At 43.5% G+C, this 18488-nt stretch overlaps 1 protein-coding gene across 5 annotated transcripts in view; it reads right to left on the bottom strand.

Annotated features, from left to right (window-relative positions):
* LOC117936702 (zinc finger MIZ domain-containing protein 1-like) overlaps nt 1-18488 on the bottom strand; it is a 107186-nt gene that overhangs the window by 35427 nt on the left and 53271 nt on the right. For all 5 annotated transcript variants that reach the window (XM_034860022.1, XM_034860023.1, XM_034860024.1 and 2 more), the window contains exon 3: nt 1147-1266. In XM_034860022.1, coding sequence (XP_034715913.1) covers nt 1147-1215 — 69 coding nt within the window. In that variant the 5' untranslated portion in view covers nt 1216-1266. The remainder of the gene's footprint in view (nt 1-1146; nt 1267-18488) is intronic.

Raw genomic sequence — 18488 nt, 5'->3', positions numbered from 1 at the left:
GAGAAAACCTGTTTCAGCTTCCTGGCCATGTTTCTTGTTTTCAATGAGAGAGTTGGAAAGGTCCTCAGTTTGAAGGGTTATAAACTAACACTTGAACTCAATTTAAAAGATGAAATCATCCAAACTGCATTCAGACGGATTAGAACAGCCGGTTGTTGTTAACATGCATCACATCTGTATCAAATTGTGGAAATAGTAATATCCAAAGCACCATCATAGCACCGTACTAACGCCTTACGTCTTTAACTAACGTCTTTTGCTGCCATGCCTGCACCCTCACCTTACACTACATTTACAAAAGCCCCATCTCCACCAAGCATCCACCTGTAGCCTCTGATTCTAGATTCACCTTGAGGGGAAGTTATTTCCATCCCACCCCGCTGTGCTGCTTTTTTCATTTTTGGTGTGACAGGTGTGTCTTTAGGACTTAGGTCAGAGTCCTAATGCCAAATTTGAACGCTGTACATATTCTTTGTTTTACACAACAATTCAACCTGCGGCTGACTGAAATTATAGGTGCTCTAAGCGATGTTGGGTGACGTTACTTCTTATTGGAGTCCTAAGTATTTTCAAACAAAACAAGACTAGCTTGTCCCTCCCTCCTCCTCATCCCGTCCCCTCCCTTCTGTGCTTCTGCCCACTAGCCCCCCCCCACCCGCAAATCCTTCTTGTCGGTTATTGGCTGGAACGCTGGAACACTGTGTGTGTATGCTTTGTGGTGCAGGTGGGCACAGTTTGTTTTTGTTGCCGTTTGTAGACCCTGGGCTGTCTACAGAGACCACGTTTTTAACAGTGTGTTCTGGGGACAGCTAGCTCGCAGATAGTGACGAAATGTTTGTTGTATGTGACAACAAATGATGTAGCCTAAAACACGCGTGACATTGCTTAGTTCACCTTTAAGTAAAAATAGCATTACCACAGTGTATTTTTACACAGTACAAAAAATAAAATGCTGCACTGAAGTATCAAATTATTCAATTAAAAGTAATTATTCTATAAATTATACCATATATTATAATTTACATTAGTTTCTAAGCAGTATTTTTTTAGACTGCATATTACAGGTGGATCTGAGTCTGACTATATATTATACTTCTACTTACACCATTATGTCACATTGCCTCGGACAGCTGACACAACACTCACCTGTTTGATACACAGCAGACGGTCATTTGTCTGCTGTATGTGTCTGTCCATCGACGGAATCGAGTTCATGTTGATTGTCCCTCTTCGGCCTCTACCTGCCAGCCATTAAACTGGAGCGTTCTGCAACAGAAACACAGACACGTGTTAAAGCTCACCTCTTCCCAGGGAAGCTGCCAATCCCATCACCACCAGGATATTGCAGTTTAGTGTGTACATCTGTGTTTTTGAGTGTGCGGCGCTGTGTGAACTGAGCAGGGAGATATTGATTTGGCAGGTGACAAGCACCTCAGAGAGCCCAAAGGATGACATTCCTCTCAGCTCCTGTGACACCCTTAACAAGCCCTCACAGTTGCCCCCGAACCCTACGATATCCCTTCGGAGAGGACACACTGGATGGCTTAGAGAGGATGTCTGACCATGCTTAAAGCACCGCAGGGCAAAAATGAACAGAGGTGGAGAGACAGAGCCCGCCTCAGAAAACTGCATGAAACCCTTCCATCCCGGCCTGTGAGAACATTAACTTGGCATGTGGTTCTCTGTTTACATTACTTAGCCATTATGTAATCTTTGGTTAACAATTATCTGTACTCTGGGCCCAGACATGCTCAACATTTCATTTCTCCTTCCCCCTTGCCACCGCTCTCTACATAAGAGTTCCTCTAACAATATGCCTTAGAGCGCACTATTGATTTTGGAGTAGCAGCTTATGGAAAACCTCTTCCTCTCTTTATCTTTTTTTTTCTCTTTTTCCAGAGAAATAATTTTTCACAGAAGGCAAACAATGCTGCTGTGATCTGACATGCTACAAAACATTATCAAAGTTAAAAAGTATTACAAGCTACATTAAAGGTTATCAATTTTGCCCGTGGGGGCCTGATTTAATGTTGCATTCAACATCAAATAAATATCACAGTCAGGGTGTATAACTCCTAGTGACCTGCAGCTTCCAGTGGAGGGGCAAGTGAATTAACAAGCACATATATGGGTGGTGGTGCAGAGTGTGTCCCTCCATCTTCTCCCTCTTAGCTCCTCCTTTATCACATCCTGTTTCAGTCTTGCCTTCTTGCTACTGCAGGGACATCTCTTCCTGCGGCGCATCATCTCTCGCTCGAACACTTGCCCCCATCGCTCAGAACCCCCCCCCCCCCCGCCATCTTTCTCCATTACCATCACACACTGAGAAATTTCACTGCACAAAGTACTAGTGAGATGAGGGAAAAAGAGAAAAAAGGGAGCGAGCAAGGAGGCAGCATGCTGCACCATACTGATAATGCTCACTTAGGGGTCTCGAGCTGGATTTAACAGTAGGGCCAGTAATCTACTCCACTAGTCAGCTAAAGAGCTTTTATGCTACCTATTGGAGCTGCTCATGCCTGCACTTGAGAGGAGAGAAGGGCACACTAGTGCATTCCTCTCCATAAATTAGAAAGCTCATAAAAAAGGAGTTCTTCCATTCCGACTCTCTTTGCAGATGGAAAGTATTTGTTTGTTGACATTTTCAAAGTCACATGGACAGACATTTGAGACTTGAGGGAGGTCTGGGCTCACTAGCTGAATACCTTCATGACTTGGCAGGAGTTTGGGGTGTAAAATTGGTCATTTTGAAGGCATTTGCGAGCAGGAGTTAACAAACCTGACTCAATATATTCGTTCTCTAATAAGATGAAATATCCTGATTCCAAGCAACTTTTGCAAAGATTTTAATACATTGAATACATGAATTCAAAATGCATTCACACCACCAGTACTAGCATGTAAAAAGAAACTCTGTTTTTCAATGAAGACATCCTGAATGTCACACAAAAGAAAAAGGATCACCCTTAAGCGATGATATATGTTCATGCACTCACTTTCTTTCGCTATATCCATCTGGTGTTTGATTCTATAACACTCCCCTCAGTCCCCTCTCTATGCCAGCTGATAGTGAGCTTTTCCTTGGCGAGGGATGGCCCCAGACCATCGTCCCCCTCAGCCACCAGCAGGTGTCTCCCTGGTCCTTCAAAGGCCTGGCTAGTGGCACAAAGAAGGCGGAGCGGTATTGCTTTAAGCCTTTACAAGCTCTACAAATCCTCAGCTGCTGCTTCCTAACAGGGCCCACTCAGCCCGGCACTGCCTGTCTGACCTTGTGGTTATTGATGAGCGAGTCAACCTGCTCTTTCTGTCTCTCTTCCCTTGACTCTCTCTCTCTGCACTCTTTTTCTCTTGATGTCAGCCCTCTTACCTCCAACAGTGAGTTAAAATGAGGGGAAAGAAAGAGGCAGGGCTGCCATTTACCACCCATGCTTTATTCTGTTAAACACACATTGTAATGATACGTCTGACCTCCCCACATTGTAAGGCCTGCGTCCACAAATTTACATTTATTTTCTTCCCAAGATCATTTTTAAACAGTAAGAGATGGCAGCATTGGGAACTAATTCAATTTTAAGATATTCACTTGTTCTAATTAAATACTATTCCTTTGTTATATCTTTAATGACTAACAAGAGCCAAATTAAAGATTAAACCCGTGATGCTGTGGAGATATGACAACAGATGCAATTATGAGCCTTCACCCTATTTACAGGCTCTTTTCTATCTTACAGATGTTATCATTTATTATTTTCTCTGCCCCATTATCTAATGTGAACCTTTTTTACTGTGATTCAGCTGGTTACCCAAGAAGTGCTTGAGAGGAAATCAGTGCTGAGACATCCGTTACTTGAGCTTAATTTACTAAATTGCACGGCAGGCGTTACGGCGTTACACAACAAGTTGAGAGCTGTGGATTCCTGCACAACAAAAGACACATGGGGGGATTGGAGGTGGGATGGAGTGGGAGGCGAGAGGAGGGAGACCCGCTTTCCTTCCCTATTCAAGGGGGAGCTAAAATATATGTATTGAGTGGGAGGTGTAATAAAACGAAACGGGTGAGGAGATGCAGGCTGGGAACAAATATGAAAAGCAGTGGAGGATGGCGGCAAGGTGATGGAGCACCACCGGAGGATTGGATGAAATTATCTCTTTATAATCAGGGGGCTTCTGCATGGCTGCCTCCTCCATTGCCCAGTGACAGATGAGGCCTACCTCTTCAAATGGGCTTTTCACACTGCTATCAGCCCACCTCTAGGGTAAAACAATGTTTTTCTTTCCCTCTGTACCACCACTTTAGAAGCTTTGTTTTCACACGACACCCTGCGGAGGACAGGATTGTCCCCCGTCAGGCTGCATCCATGTTTGTCTCATTACGTGATCATGTTACATAAGTGTACCTTGAAGAAGACGCAGATTTAGATTTGATGACAAAACGGTGCCACTGCGGAGACTGGAAGATGGTAACGCTAAATAATGTTGAATGAAGACACTAAAGCAGAACATTATCTCCAGTAAGTAAGCGAGATTGCTTTTTGAACTGTCAGAAACTAAACATTATTTCAGACACACAAAACCTAACCCTGCATCTTCAAAGAGAGTTTGTAGCCTGTTAATGTAATGTAGACTAGTTGTGTTCCTCTGCTCTGCAGGATAAAAACAGTCTGGGGGGGGAGAAGAGTAGACAATTATTAGCTTTATCCCACCATCACAGCAGAACAAATGGATCACGAACCCTCGCCGCTTTACACAGTCTCTCAGCTGAGCTGTCATGGCACAGGGAAGTAGTAAACAGATTTAATTTATTCATATAAATGGCTTGTGAATCAAAACAGTCAGGCTACTCTGGGGCCTGGCACAGTACTGCTAAAAGGATTTTTGTAGTTTAAACAACTTGGGTCTTACGCGGTTTTGGCTATCACGTGTGCTTACCAAAGTAATTGTTAAGATCTGGGAGCGTGTTGCCACAACAAAGTCCAACAGGGCAAGATAGTAAGAGGGTGGCTGCAGGAATAGAAAGACAGCAGGCCGCGCTGGCCACCATGCCGACCACACGCACAGATCTTCTCAGCTTCCCCTTGAGTGCTGGACAGGCATCATGATACCATAACAACACCCTCAGTCACTCCTAATGTGCTTAACAACAACACTACAGGCAGGGTGTTACACCTCTGCAGAGCTGTGTGAAACACCCCCCTCAACACACACACACACACACACACACACACACACACACACACACACACACACACACACACACACACACACACACACACACACACACACACACACACACACACACACACACACACACACACACACACTAATCGAAAAGCTCAAAGTACTGCTGACACTATTAAAACTGAACAAGGTGGCCTAAGCAGAGAAATCAGCATCACTCTCGCACCTCATGGGGATACGTCGAGACATGCTGCAAGGTGATCTGGTACCCATGTGTTGTCTATTGTAGGTGAATTAGGCAATAAAGGGCTAATCAGCGCAATCATTGACTAGGGCTTGGCAGGTCGCGGCTCTTCCTTAAGGGTGATACAGATGAGGGAGGAGGTGGAGGAAGCATCTCTTCACCCCAATGATTTGAATGAGCTTTGATTCTGAGATATGTCTTGTTTTCTTCCAACTGTCGGCCAAGGCCGAGGTGAAAGCTCCCCTTTAATTATCTAAACATCGTAGAGACGCCGTTTTCTTGCTATGAGGGAGGGGTGTTTAGTTTGGAGAGGGCAGCTCTAGGACTCCAGGTGTCTGCCTGGTTCTCTGCCTGGTAAGTGGCCAGGCAGGCAGCAAGGACAAAGCTGTGTTTGTTTGACGGAGGCAAAAGCAGAGAGGGTGGAAATGTGTATGAATCGCTGCCGCTTCCATTGTTGCTTTACAGAATGTGCCATAATCCTTGGCAGGCTCCATCCAGAGCTGGCATGGAGGATAATATGTGCAGCCTCCTGCCTGTCCCACCTCCCTGCTCTACCTCCCCTCAGCCCTTCTCCATCACATCGTCCTCCCTTCCCCCATTTCTCTGCTGCACACATATGGACACACAGCCACTCAAGTGTACACACACACACACACACACACACTTCCCCACATGGCTTCTTAACAAGCTTGGGAATGGATTTATTTTATTTAATGTGGTTTGGTCTAGAGCTCCAGCGGCAACCATGAGCAAGGGTGGGCTCGCAGTTGTGCCCCCCCCCCACACACACACTCAAAGGAGCCCTGCTGCATTTGTCGCTGTTCACTGATCTCTCCCTCTTCCCCTCTGTCTTTCTCCATCGCCCATTCTCCCTCCAACTCACTCCACTCCCTCTCTCACGCAGACCCACATTCACTCCCTCCCTCCCGCCCTGCCCTCTCACTTTTTTTTTTCTTCATGACAGCTCACATAAGCAAGCCTCCTGGATTCCTCCGGGAGCCCCACGTTCAGTACACAGAGATTGTTCAGCCATCAGGCACATCTGCAGCGTGATTAGAAAATCAAAGGGAGCATGGTGGTGGGGGCAGGAGGGCGGGGTGGTTGAAACCCCCACCATTGCTGCTGCTGTTCCTACACTCCCCCCACCAGCGGAAGCAGTAGAAGAAAATAGAGCGTTGGGATCATAGAGGGGCCTAAGCAATATCTCCTCTCTAACCAAGTGTAACGTTTCACCAAGTCTCAGAGGCCGATCACTGCCCGCAATGAAAAAAAGAAAGGACAAAGGCAGATGGGGGCCAGTCTCTCTTCACCACCAAGCCCCCACCCTCCAACTAGCCAGGCTAACAGAGCAAGCAAAGGGAGAAAAGATGGTCCTACATCCCACATGCAAACATGAGGAGCATCGTTGCGGTTTCTCCCTCTCCTGTTTGTCCTCTACTGCCTCCTCCAAACAGCTACTCTTTTTAATTTCCTTCCCCCCCTTACACTAATAAGAGGGGAGGGGAGTGGGGGGAGGGGGGTCAAATCCCCCGGGGGGCTGGAGGCACAGATGAGCCACATGACTGCATGTTGCCCCACCAAAAAAAAGCAGAGCAGTGTTGAGCTAACAGCTAGCCGGCTAGCCTCACGCTCTCTGGTGCTCTATCAGCCTCCCTGCCACGCTTCCCTCTCTGCTCTACAATCCTCCAGGAATTTCCGAGGCATGTGATGATGATGATGATGATGATGATGATAATGATGATGATGAAACCAGCAAGCCAAAGTGTAAACCTGCACTGACTGTTGCAATATGAGCTGAACTTGCACACAATATTTCACAAAGAAAGCCATCTCTACAACCCTCAGCCCCTAGAAAACACTTGGCCTTAAAAATGGCCTTTGAATGTGAGCACAGAGGAAAAGTCAAAGAGGCATTTTATTTCCATTTCTGTGAGTGATATTGTTGCCGTGTAGGTGCGGACACTGCTTTAGACAACTTATGATCTAGAGTTTTTCTATCTCCCCCCACACCCGCCTTCCTTTCTCTGCTTTCTTTTTTTCTTCTTGCCAATGTCTTGGTTTATTATGCATTCAGCTCATGTGTCCCTCCTGTGAGTGGCTGTTCATTTTCCACATACCACGCTTAATCCGGCCAGCTAAAACTTTGAAATAGCGGGAGCCACAGACGCAGCCGCTACCCAAGAGGAGCCATTATGAGGTCTGGGAGAGAGAGACTGATAGCGATGGGGGGAGGAGTGACAGGCGGGCTGCAAGATACATGGGAAGGAATTCAAAGAAGGCTGAGAGAAGAACACGAGGGTGTGCATGTTTGTGTGTTCACTGTCTTGCAAGTGTGTGTGGTGTGCAGGCAGCGGTGATGTGTCATGGGCACATGGTGTGTGTGTGTGTGTGTGTGTGTGTGTGTTCAATGGGGTTATTGGTGGGCAGGGGGATGGACCTCCTTGTCTCTTTATTGTGCCAGTGATCTTTGGCCTTTTGTAACTCTAAGTGAATGGGAGGAGAGAGACACTGAGAGTGAGAGGGAGAGTTTTTAAATAGTGCATGAGCTCAACCTGTCAGACACTGATGGACAGCAGCAACATGAGCTTTCTCAGTTGCACCAAGGACATACCATCAAACTGTCTGCCAGCAATCATAATGACCAGTAACATCTCTATTTTAAATTTTCACAAGCAGAGTTTCTGTATCTTGGCTTACTGTCATCATCTATCACCTATCCTTTATTGTTTTGATCTGTTGAGTAATTGTTTAATCTCTATCATGTCTAAAACAAATATATTAAAACAAGATAATTTACCTTTTGAAGAAAGAAATAACTTTTCCTCTTACAAATGGAAAGTTCATTTCATAAGTAATCAAATACAGCACTGCTAAATTCAATACTCTCAGGGGGAATACTCTAAGTGGTCTGGTATGACCAGTAGCTTATGGCGGCTAATGTTAGCAAACTTGGGCTCGATGTAGTGTAGTTGTGTTACAGACGTTCTAGAGTCTGTTACTGGGACCAATGTCACAGCCAAAGTTACATTACTTAAAATGAATGTTTCAATCTAAAAATGAGTCGTCAATGTTTCTGCTGATCAACTAATCAATCGGTTTTCAGGAGATTCATATTCTGTTAACTTTGCTCATACCCAAAGAACAAATACCCACAATGTCAACTCGTTTTCATTCTAAACTTTGAATCCTCTCCCACACGCCACAGACCTGCATTAGGATCCTCCAACTGCCATGGCATGGCTCATGAAGTTCAAATATCAGCAGATTGTTTGATAACCTTGCTGAGCGGACGGATCCTGTGTTAACAGCTTGCCCGTATCTGCAGCCACAGGTCCCTCAAGGGAGAACCCTCTCATTCCACAAATGTGCTCAATTAAAAAGAGCAGAGTGCTTAGAGAGGGCCAGCAGTCAAACGCCTGTTTGATCTGGATTTCCTAATTGGTCAATGACAACACATTACCAGACAGGCGGACGCTTGATCCGCCTTCCCCTTAATACACCCACCGTCCTACAGACCCCGTCCGTGACCAGGCAGAGTGTGTCTGTAATCAAGTGTGTGTGTATGTAAAGGAGGGGTGGGGTGATTTAGAGGTTAGGTAGCACAGGCTGCCATATATTGGTGTCACAAATCTTCCTTGTGGAGCCATGGGACGGACGGATGGACACACACACACACACACACACACACACACACACACACACACACACACACAATGAATTCCATGCAACAGACAGACCTCTACCTCCCGGCCTCTGATCGGGTCCACACTCGCCACTTGCACCGTTCTATTATCTATCTCTAATTTGCCAGAGATCGCGGGCAGCCATGTTTTGATTGCCATTGTGTGAATTAATCAAGAAGCCTCTCATCTCACATGTGGCTGTGAAGAATGCCAATGTGTCTAAGGAGAAAAAGGAGATTCTCCAGGGGAGTAGACTTAGCAGACTCCTCAATTAAACAGTGAAGACATTTATTCCATATTTTATTTTGTGCACATCTTCGTAGAGGCAACCTGAATTATTTAATTCAATGTACAGTATTATTTCACCCATCTTAGTGTGTGAGGATTTGTGAAGTTGCAAAAGCATAAAAAAAAAAACTGAAGGCAAGCCAAAGAGCATGGAAGTAGTTTGAGTGATGCGGATCACATGTTTTTAGAACAGTATGTCTCATTTTATATAATCTTACAGCAAGCTAAAAATAGCATCAATGAATATTGAATGCTAGGACAGAGGAGGCGTTATGCAATTCAGGACTTATGCTGTCAAATGGAGCGATAACAGCCCCTTCCTCTCACACTCATATGTATACACAAAAAACAACACATAATCTATTTCATACACGCTAAAAAAAGAAAAGAAATGGCTTGCACAAATGCTTTAGAATGTGAAGAGCTGTTTATTTATAAGATCATGTGTCAACAAAGGGTTCTTAAAGCTTATTTGAACACCCAAACTGACACATCACTCATTAAATAAAGCAATGGTGAGCTAGAGAGGTTTGTATTGCCATGTCATTATTATTCTAGTATATGTATCCAATGCGCAACTGTATAAAGCAAAGAAAAATTGAATTGACGCTGAAACCAGCAAATATTTGGCAAATGATGATTAATGAGCAATTAATGACTAATCCCTTTGATTGCTAAAGCACACTTTAACCTTACTATTGAAGGGAAGACCTTTCTACCTGTGGATCGATGCCTTGTATAATATTGCTATCTTATATGTATGGATGTTATTTAGCTACAACCCATCTCTAGCTACTGGCAAACAACAGAGCTCCACATCATCCATCAGGGAAGTTAAGGTAGCTTGACAGGTGAACATAAACAATGCTGCCTGCAGTAGCATTTCTCGAAGTGTATGAGACACAGACACACACACACACACACACACACACACAGACAGACAGACAGTGAGGGAAAGTGTGAGAGGCAGAGACACAATTAGGGACAGAAAGAACGACGAACTGGATCAGAGAGGTAGAAATATATGCTGCAGGAAACGGGTAAAGATGAGAAATTCCGTATCCTCCTGTTTTAGCCCCCGAAAACTGCTGAACCATCAGCAATTACAGGCTGGCTGGGTCATGAATCTCTCTCTGCAGTGGTCTGCTCTCTCTCTGCTGGGTGATACTGCAGAGGTGTGTTGCCTTTTAGTTACCTGGCTGGCAACAAACACACATAAAAAAAACAACGTGACGATGCTGCGAAATCGCTGACAGTTGTTAACTATTGCAAATCAAATTGACACTTTGCATCTTCTTTTCCATGACTGCAAAGTTTACGCTGTCAGGACCGAGCTGATATGCAAAGCATATGTTGTTTTTACAGACGCACAGGTGAGCGTGATCCATGAGCAGCAGACCGAACAGGCTGTCGCAGTGATACAGTACAAGCAGCCATGGGACAAAGGCGTGGGGAGCGCATGCACATATGTCAGGACACAAGTAGAAAGTGCTGAGCATATAATTAGCTAATCCAGTAGAAAGCACAGATAGGCAGTCACTTAATTAAAATGATTAATTAAGGGCAATAAAAAAAAATTCCTTCTTTCAAAACTGCTGTCTATAATTACAAGTGACTCAGTCTTCTCTGTGTCAGAGGGCTTCAATACGTGTGTACGTTTGCATGTGAATGTGTTTGTGTGCACGCGCGCGACCGGTGTATCTCGAGAGAAGGGGGAGAGAAGTCAGTTTCTGTGGCTCATTCAGCGTTAGGATCCTCGACTAATGAGATTAGTCAATAATGGATTGAAAGCAAGCAGCCTCCCCTCCCCGACACAATGGCCAGAGAGGCTGCCCTGTCAGCGACACATCCTCCACTGGTCGATACACACACACACACACACACACACACACACACTCACACACACGCGCACAAACGCACACACGCACACTCTAACATACAAATTTTGCTATAATATTGAATGGCATCTGTTTGAGACAGTGCTACGTGCCTTGCAGGCAGCAGACAATTTCCCTGGGATTTAAATTCAAATTGGGAGTATATCAAGTCTTGATCTACAGAAAAAAATGGATACTGTAGACGTCATGCAGGGACCTTTTGAAAACGCTAGACCGCTTTCATCACATGAATGAATGCTTCGCAGAAAACACCAAGAGGAAAGTCTCGCTCGATCCTCCACTCCAGAGTGTCTGAGCCCAGGAAGGACAAACAAGTCTTGAGAGTTGAGAACTCTTCTCTTGTCAGATAAACAAAGACATGAAATGGGCTTTAAGGCCAGCTACAGCATAAACAGAGCTCTTTTCAAAAGCGTGAACAACCTGTTCGCAAGGGGAAAAATAAGCCTTGCACAAACAAGACACAGCAGTGTGCAGAACCATAATGCATTTACAACAGTAAGTCTTAAGAGAAGCTTTAAATCACTAAAAACACCAGAACTCAATTGCCTTCTTGTATTTATGTTGGAGATCAGAAATATGCTGTCGCAACTTGCTCTAAATGACACTAGCAGTCTATAAGTGCCATAGCTTTTTCTTGCCCTGGGGTTGGACTCTCTTGCTTGTCCTCTGATTGGTAGAGCTTGTTGGGGCTGCACAGCCTGAGCAGAAGACCAGCAGATACTATTCAGGGCTGGAAAAACATATAAGATAAGGCAGTAAATGACTAACTATTTTAGTCAACATTATCTATCGTTGAGTGCTCTATTAATAAAACGGAGTACAAACTAAATACAGTAAGTAGCAAGAGTAAGTATGATGACTGCATTAGAATGATACATTTATATCCCAGAAATTTGCATGTAATTTTAAATTCTTTTGATAGACTACTATTGTTATGGAAAGCATGATAAACAATGTCATCATTATGTGCAATTCCCTCCGTTGTTATAAAAGTATATAAATGTAGCGTTGCAACATCGCAACATTCAGTGTTAACCAAAACCCACAATACCTTTTCTGCAAGTGTCTATGTCAGATCCTATTTAACCCAATAACATCCAGATTGGCTTGTATGGCACTGAGGTGTGATGGTGTTCCTGTCAGGCAGCTGGGGTCAGCAACGCACTGCCAAAGGTCAACCCCCTAGTAATTTGTTTTACCACTGCCTCATCACAATCCAAACACAAGGCGTCGTATCAGGTAAACCAATTATAATCCAACATGAATCGGAGGGCAGAGAGGTCCCGCATGACCACTTCCTCTATTATTAGTGATGTGTCTCTTTCTATCCACGGAAAGGCACCTTGTCCCTGATTCCCAGCGTGTCTTCACTGCCGCTTATCACCTGCCAAGTGACTCATTTACCTGCAATGTGCAATTCAGTGTGGGATATAAAAGGTAATTTAACCTACATTCAGAGAAGAAAATGAATTAAGCGCTGGCATTTCTCTCTCTCATTTCACATCCCTCTTCCTGTTTCAAAAGCATAAACAGCAGTCAAAACGGAGAGCTTTCTCCTGCTTAGTATTCAGCTGTAATTCTCCTGGGTGGACACCATGCTGTGTAGACAATCTGCATTTTGATTGGTGTACACTGAAGTTTCCGCACCGCTCTTTGAAAGCGGATGCATTGGAAAGCAACACAGAATGGCCATTTAGAAATGGATTTCTAAGAATATTTAGTAGACTGTGTTGTGGAATAGCAAACAACTTGGTGATATTCATCTCGTTTCATTAACCAGAGCCAGCCTTGACACAAGGTTATGATGTGAAACTGATCGTTTGCTGCGCTCCGACTGTGTTGGCCAACATGGAAATGCCAGCAATATATAACCCTCTCAGAGAGCCATTTGTACAATCTCACCATTAGGAGCCACTTTGTTCCTGTAGCCCCTCTGGCCTCAAACCAGGCTTCAGCCTCCGATGGCCGTAACCATGGCAACTGCTTTCATTCAACACTTGCAAATAATGAAGACAATGTGTTTTCCATTTAGATGAGATTTTTTTTTTTTTTTGTGGAAGAAGATGTGGAGAGTCCACCCTGACTGTTTCATTAAGGGGGCTTAATAACATGATTCCTTTTGCTGGATGCACTGTATGAGCTGAATCACAGATTAAATTGTTCTGGTGGGACACAAATCATTACCAGTGTGCAAGATTCAATATTATGTTCAACAACTAAACTTGGAAAAGTTATTTTTCTTGCTGGCCTCGGTGGACTTGAACGTGTTGTAAAGAGAAACATCAAGGAATGGAGAAGTGCCTCTGGGTAAGAATTTAGTATCTTGATCACACAAAGCACAACAAAAAAGCAAAGTGGGCATTCAACATCCTGTTGATTATATTTGACTTCTAGCTGTTCTAGCTGCTGTGGACCTTTTTACATGACTCATATCAGTCCTATCAGTAATTATAACATTGTACTGCCCAAGTTAATTACTGATATCTCCAGTACCTACTAGTAGTCGTGCATACTATAGTCATGCAGGAATACTGACACTTTGGTTGTGTTTACATTTGGGTTGTGTTTTCCAAGATATTATCATAACCAAAAGATGGCAAAATTGTGAAAAAAGGACCAGAGTTTTAATGAAACAAAAGTATTCTATGACTGTTCACTTGTATCAATAATATATTTTAGGGGAAAAACCTCAAATACTTGCAGGGAATGTGGGCATGTGCAAACACACATACATACACGTAGTGGAAAGAACTCAAGGGCTAGGAGTCTCCTTTCCACTGTTTACAGGGAAGACTCCATGGAAGCACAGCCAGCTTTCCGAGGCTAAATTAATTCAAGAGTTTTACAAATCACTAGACAGGAAACATGGTTTTGTTATACACTTCCACCTCAGCCCACTAAACAGTTCTTTTGTTTCGCTGCGCTGTTCGCTCAGAGGGAAAACACACAAAGCAGATAGTTACTTTAATTCCTCGATGACAAGAGTTGATCTTGTGGAGTGGAGTGTATTTTATAGAGTGCAGCTTGTTGCCTTGTGTGGTGTCAGTGTTAACACACAACAACACAATTTAAGACTATTGACTTGTGGAGCTGCTGTCAATTGAATTCCTATGATTCCTATTCCTGCTGTTGCTCAGCTTTGGGAACCTTGAGTCCGAGGACTCTGTTCTCCCACTTTCCTGACAACAGAGCAGTAACCTTTAGAAAAAATGTGCAAAAAAACAAGGGCACCACGATACAACTTCAGAGTAGGTTTGTTGCTACAACAAACAATACGGTGAGCTCCGGCGCTCATGTGCGCAGGGGCCACAGTGCACCGTGATTGATATACAAGAGATAAAACACTGTTTGAATCCTGAATCCGGCTCCAATCACAAGCTCTCTGTGACGCACTCACTGCACGCTATCTCCGCCACACACAGCCCGCGCTGCTGATAAGCAGGGCTGGAGCAGTCATATCTACCTCTTGTGGAAGAGTTTCTTCTTAAATAAACTACTCCTAAAAAAACAAAAAAACTACATTTACAGAGCTGAGGGCCTTTGTGGACCCTAAGTGGGAATTTACAGCAATATAGATGTTGGCGAAATCCAAGTTATAGTATCAATTTTATTCCTGAAACGATAAGTGAATTTATTGATTAGTTGTTAAGAATTTATTGATAAAAAAATGTAAGAGTTTTCTGCTCTTCTCTGTTTTACATCACTGTGTATTAAAATTATTTAGGTTTTGACTGTCGATCAGACAAAAAAAAAGCAATTTGAAGATATCTCCTTGGGCTTTTGAAAACTGTGATGGGCATTTTTCAAATTTTTCTCTCCTCTATTAACATTTTAAAGACTAAATAATCACCAATTGATCCAGATAGCTTGATCGACTTGAGAATAATTCTTAGTTGCAACCCTAGTCCTTAACTCAAATGCTGTAAAATGTAGAAACTACACTTGCTGATTGCAAAGCAGCACGAGGAGTTTTTATGGAAAGCTTGTGTGATCGGCACACTTCAGCTTAAAGCACCACATGTATTTTTAATGAGACAAGCCTCCTTGATAGAGAGGGAGACTACTGGCATGACTGATGATGCATTACATCTCAACTGGGTATTTGAGAAATCTTTTATGTGGCTCCTTCTATCTTTTGAAGTGATCAAAAGTAATGATACTGAATTAGCTTTCAGCCATTTGTGGTCCCAAGGCATTAAAGACTTCTCTTATGAAATCATCCGTCCTCATGATGTACACTGGATTTAAGCACAGTCTCTAATTTAGCTGTCTGTAGAGATGTAAGTTAGTCATGTGTCACCTTAAAGTGGCACAGACTGCATCTTTATGTGGTCATATCCAACACAAAGGCTTCGCTAATGTTTCTTATAGGGGCTCAATGTCACTGCTTTGAACACACCTACACACAGTGAAAGCACAAACACTGTTGAAAGAAAAGTTAAGTGTGATACAAGAGGACACTATGTCGCTAAAGGTTAAAGAAAACAACAAAAATGAAAACTGCAGGAGAATTTTGATCAATGTTAGACTGGCACGGCACAGCACACACACACACACACAAACACGCGCACAGACCACACACACACACCATTCCCAAACCACCAGAGAGGGACGAAGGCTGCAGCGAGCCTATAAGAGACCACCAGGTGTGACCTATTCATTATTTACCTAGAGGCAGGCTAGCAGCATCTGCACGCTGTGCACAGGCCTGCCTTTGTAGGAGAGCTGTGTTGGGATCAGATGAGAGAGGGCACCTTTGTGGATAGACATCTTTGTTCACACCCTGCCTGTCTGTCTGTCGCCCTTTACTGCTCCTCCACCAGACAAACAGACAAAACGCATCTATGTTTCTTTCAGCCTGGAATAGAGGATTCCACTTGACCAGAGCAGCGTTGGACAGGAACATTTAGCAGAATTACAATAACGTTTTTTCTGCAAGGGTAGTTAAGATTTAATAATTACTATTCACAGGAAGCTTGGATAAGACAACACAAGATTTATGTCGGTCACCATTTCAGATTAGGAGATTTGACCTGCCCTGATTTCACCAAAAGACATGTATGACTACGTTAAACTACGTTAAATACCCAACCAATATCAGCTTGTTTACAACCTCCATGAATGTACTTGAGCAGGAAGGGCCAGACAAGGACTTCTGGGACTTGCAATGTCAACAAACACAACAACAAGAAACATCATAGAAGTTGTCAAACTAGAAAGAAATGCTAAAAGGGAAATATAACTTCTGGTGACTACAAAGTTGTGCAATTTACATATTATTACTATTTTTAACTTTATGGCTAGCAATTGCATGAACATGTACATAACTGAACTTAAAACGCCTACAGATTAATGCATGACATCTCGCACAACCTAAGAGCCGAGTGAGCCCAGCAAAGGTGGCTGCCTGTGAGGATGGAGAGAAATAAAGCAGACGGCTGAGGATATGAAATGTTGGGACAGTTGGGAAATAAGCCTAATGTCAATTTGAAAACATTTATATATATATATATACGCACAAAAGGTGTGGGGTGGGGTCACCTCATATCGGTGAATACTTAAGTAAACTCTGTACCATAATACTTGAGATAAAAGCCCTTAAGTCTAGCTATTTTAATGGCTTTGGCCATCTTTCTAAGAAGGGCCCTATTCTATCGTGTGTATACTCCATTCTACTCTATTTTCTTTTATCTGCTATATAACCACAACACTAGTGGAGATAAATTGTTCTTCCATGGACAACTTGGCATAGGTTCACACACATCAAGGGTCATTAAGGCGGCTGACAAAAGCTTTTATTTAATGAATTTGTGTATAAGAGTTCAGCCTCTTCGGGTTGTGTGTGTGTGTGTGTGTGTGTGTGTGTGTGTGTGTGTGTGTGTGTGTGTGTGTGTGTGTGTGTGTGTGTGCGTGCGTGCGAGCGAGCGTGCATGTGTGTGTGTGATGAGTTACAGTGTGTGAAGGAGCCTGGTTTCATTTCTTCTTGTAACACCCTAATGACTTTATTGTTTTATTCTTATCCAGCCTCCTGAAGGTATTACCATATAAACACCTGTGTTATCAAAGCACCACAAACAATTTCCTGGATAATTTAACAAAGATGCGATTGTTGATTTGGCATGAGGTGTTTGTGTGTGTGTGTAAATCTTTTGAGATTTCTATTTTCTGTGTGGGTGTTCATTTTGTGATGTGTGTATGCGTGGGTGCAGAGCTTAAACCTGTCAGAACCTAGCTACAGCTGGCCACTTTAGATCTCAAATTGTAGAGAAAAATATGTCTGAGTTGCCTTAAATAGAGACCGTTTTTGGTGAAGAGGGGACAGACTGAATGTTGTGCATTAACATCATGCTTCATGCAATCTGTATCAAAACCCCGGGTGAGGCAAGCAAAAAGGGAACACTTGCATAACATAGAAGCCTGATGTTACCCTGCAGAATTGGACCTCTCTGCTCTTTTTCAACCCCCCCCCCTCCCTGGTTCTCCCACTTTCTGTCTTTGACTCTCTCTCTCTCTCCTCCCTTCCTCCTTGTTAGTCACAGGGGCTGGATTGTTCTGCTGAGGTTTGGCAGAGGCCACGGATGGGAAAAGTGCAGGGGAGGCGGCTAACACTTCCTGCCTCCCTGAATCCGAGAGTTAACCTTCACCGAGGGCACAATGGCTTCTCGTTAGCAAAACCACCCCACATGCAGGCAGCCTGTCACCAGCCATGTTCCCGTTCTCTGACCCCTTTCGGTTACACCGTCCTCTCTCGAACCAACCAAGGCTGCACCGCACATCCACACAATGGAAGTTAAAACGCTGTACACTATGTCTACAGAAATATTTTTTGGGTGTTTAACGACGAAAGCTTTTATAATATTAAGAAGCTTGGCATATTAAGTGGATTATTTAAATGTACTACTTATATTTTAGTGGAGATTTGAGAGCTGGTATTCTAGCTATTGATGTTGGTAGATTCAAAAATATTCAGGATGAGAATAGACTTGGTACAAGTGGATTGTGGATCCCAATTTTCGTCTGTTCTGTTCAAACCAATGTCCAAATCTGATTATTTAACATGTGTGATTGACTGTTCTGAATTTTTGGAGTGGTATCATTTAAATATGTACGTGTTGAACTCTAGATCTGGTTTATATCAATTTGTGGTGTCTTGTAAACAGGCCGTATTTGTATATAGTGCATCAACGACTAATCCAT

This window comes from Etheostoma cragini, chromosome 21 (genome assembly GCF_013103735.1).
Source record: "Etheostoma cragini isolate CJK2018 chromosome 21, CSU_Ecrag_1.0, whole genome shotgun sequence".
In the NCBI taxonomy this organism is placed as follows: Eukaryota; Metazoa; Chordata; class Actinopteri; order Perciformes; family Percidae; genus Etheostoma; species Etheostoma cragini.
Note: the sequence above shows the minus strand (reverse complement) of the source record. Positions and strands in the feature narration are given on the sequence as shown.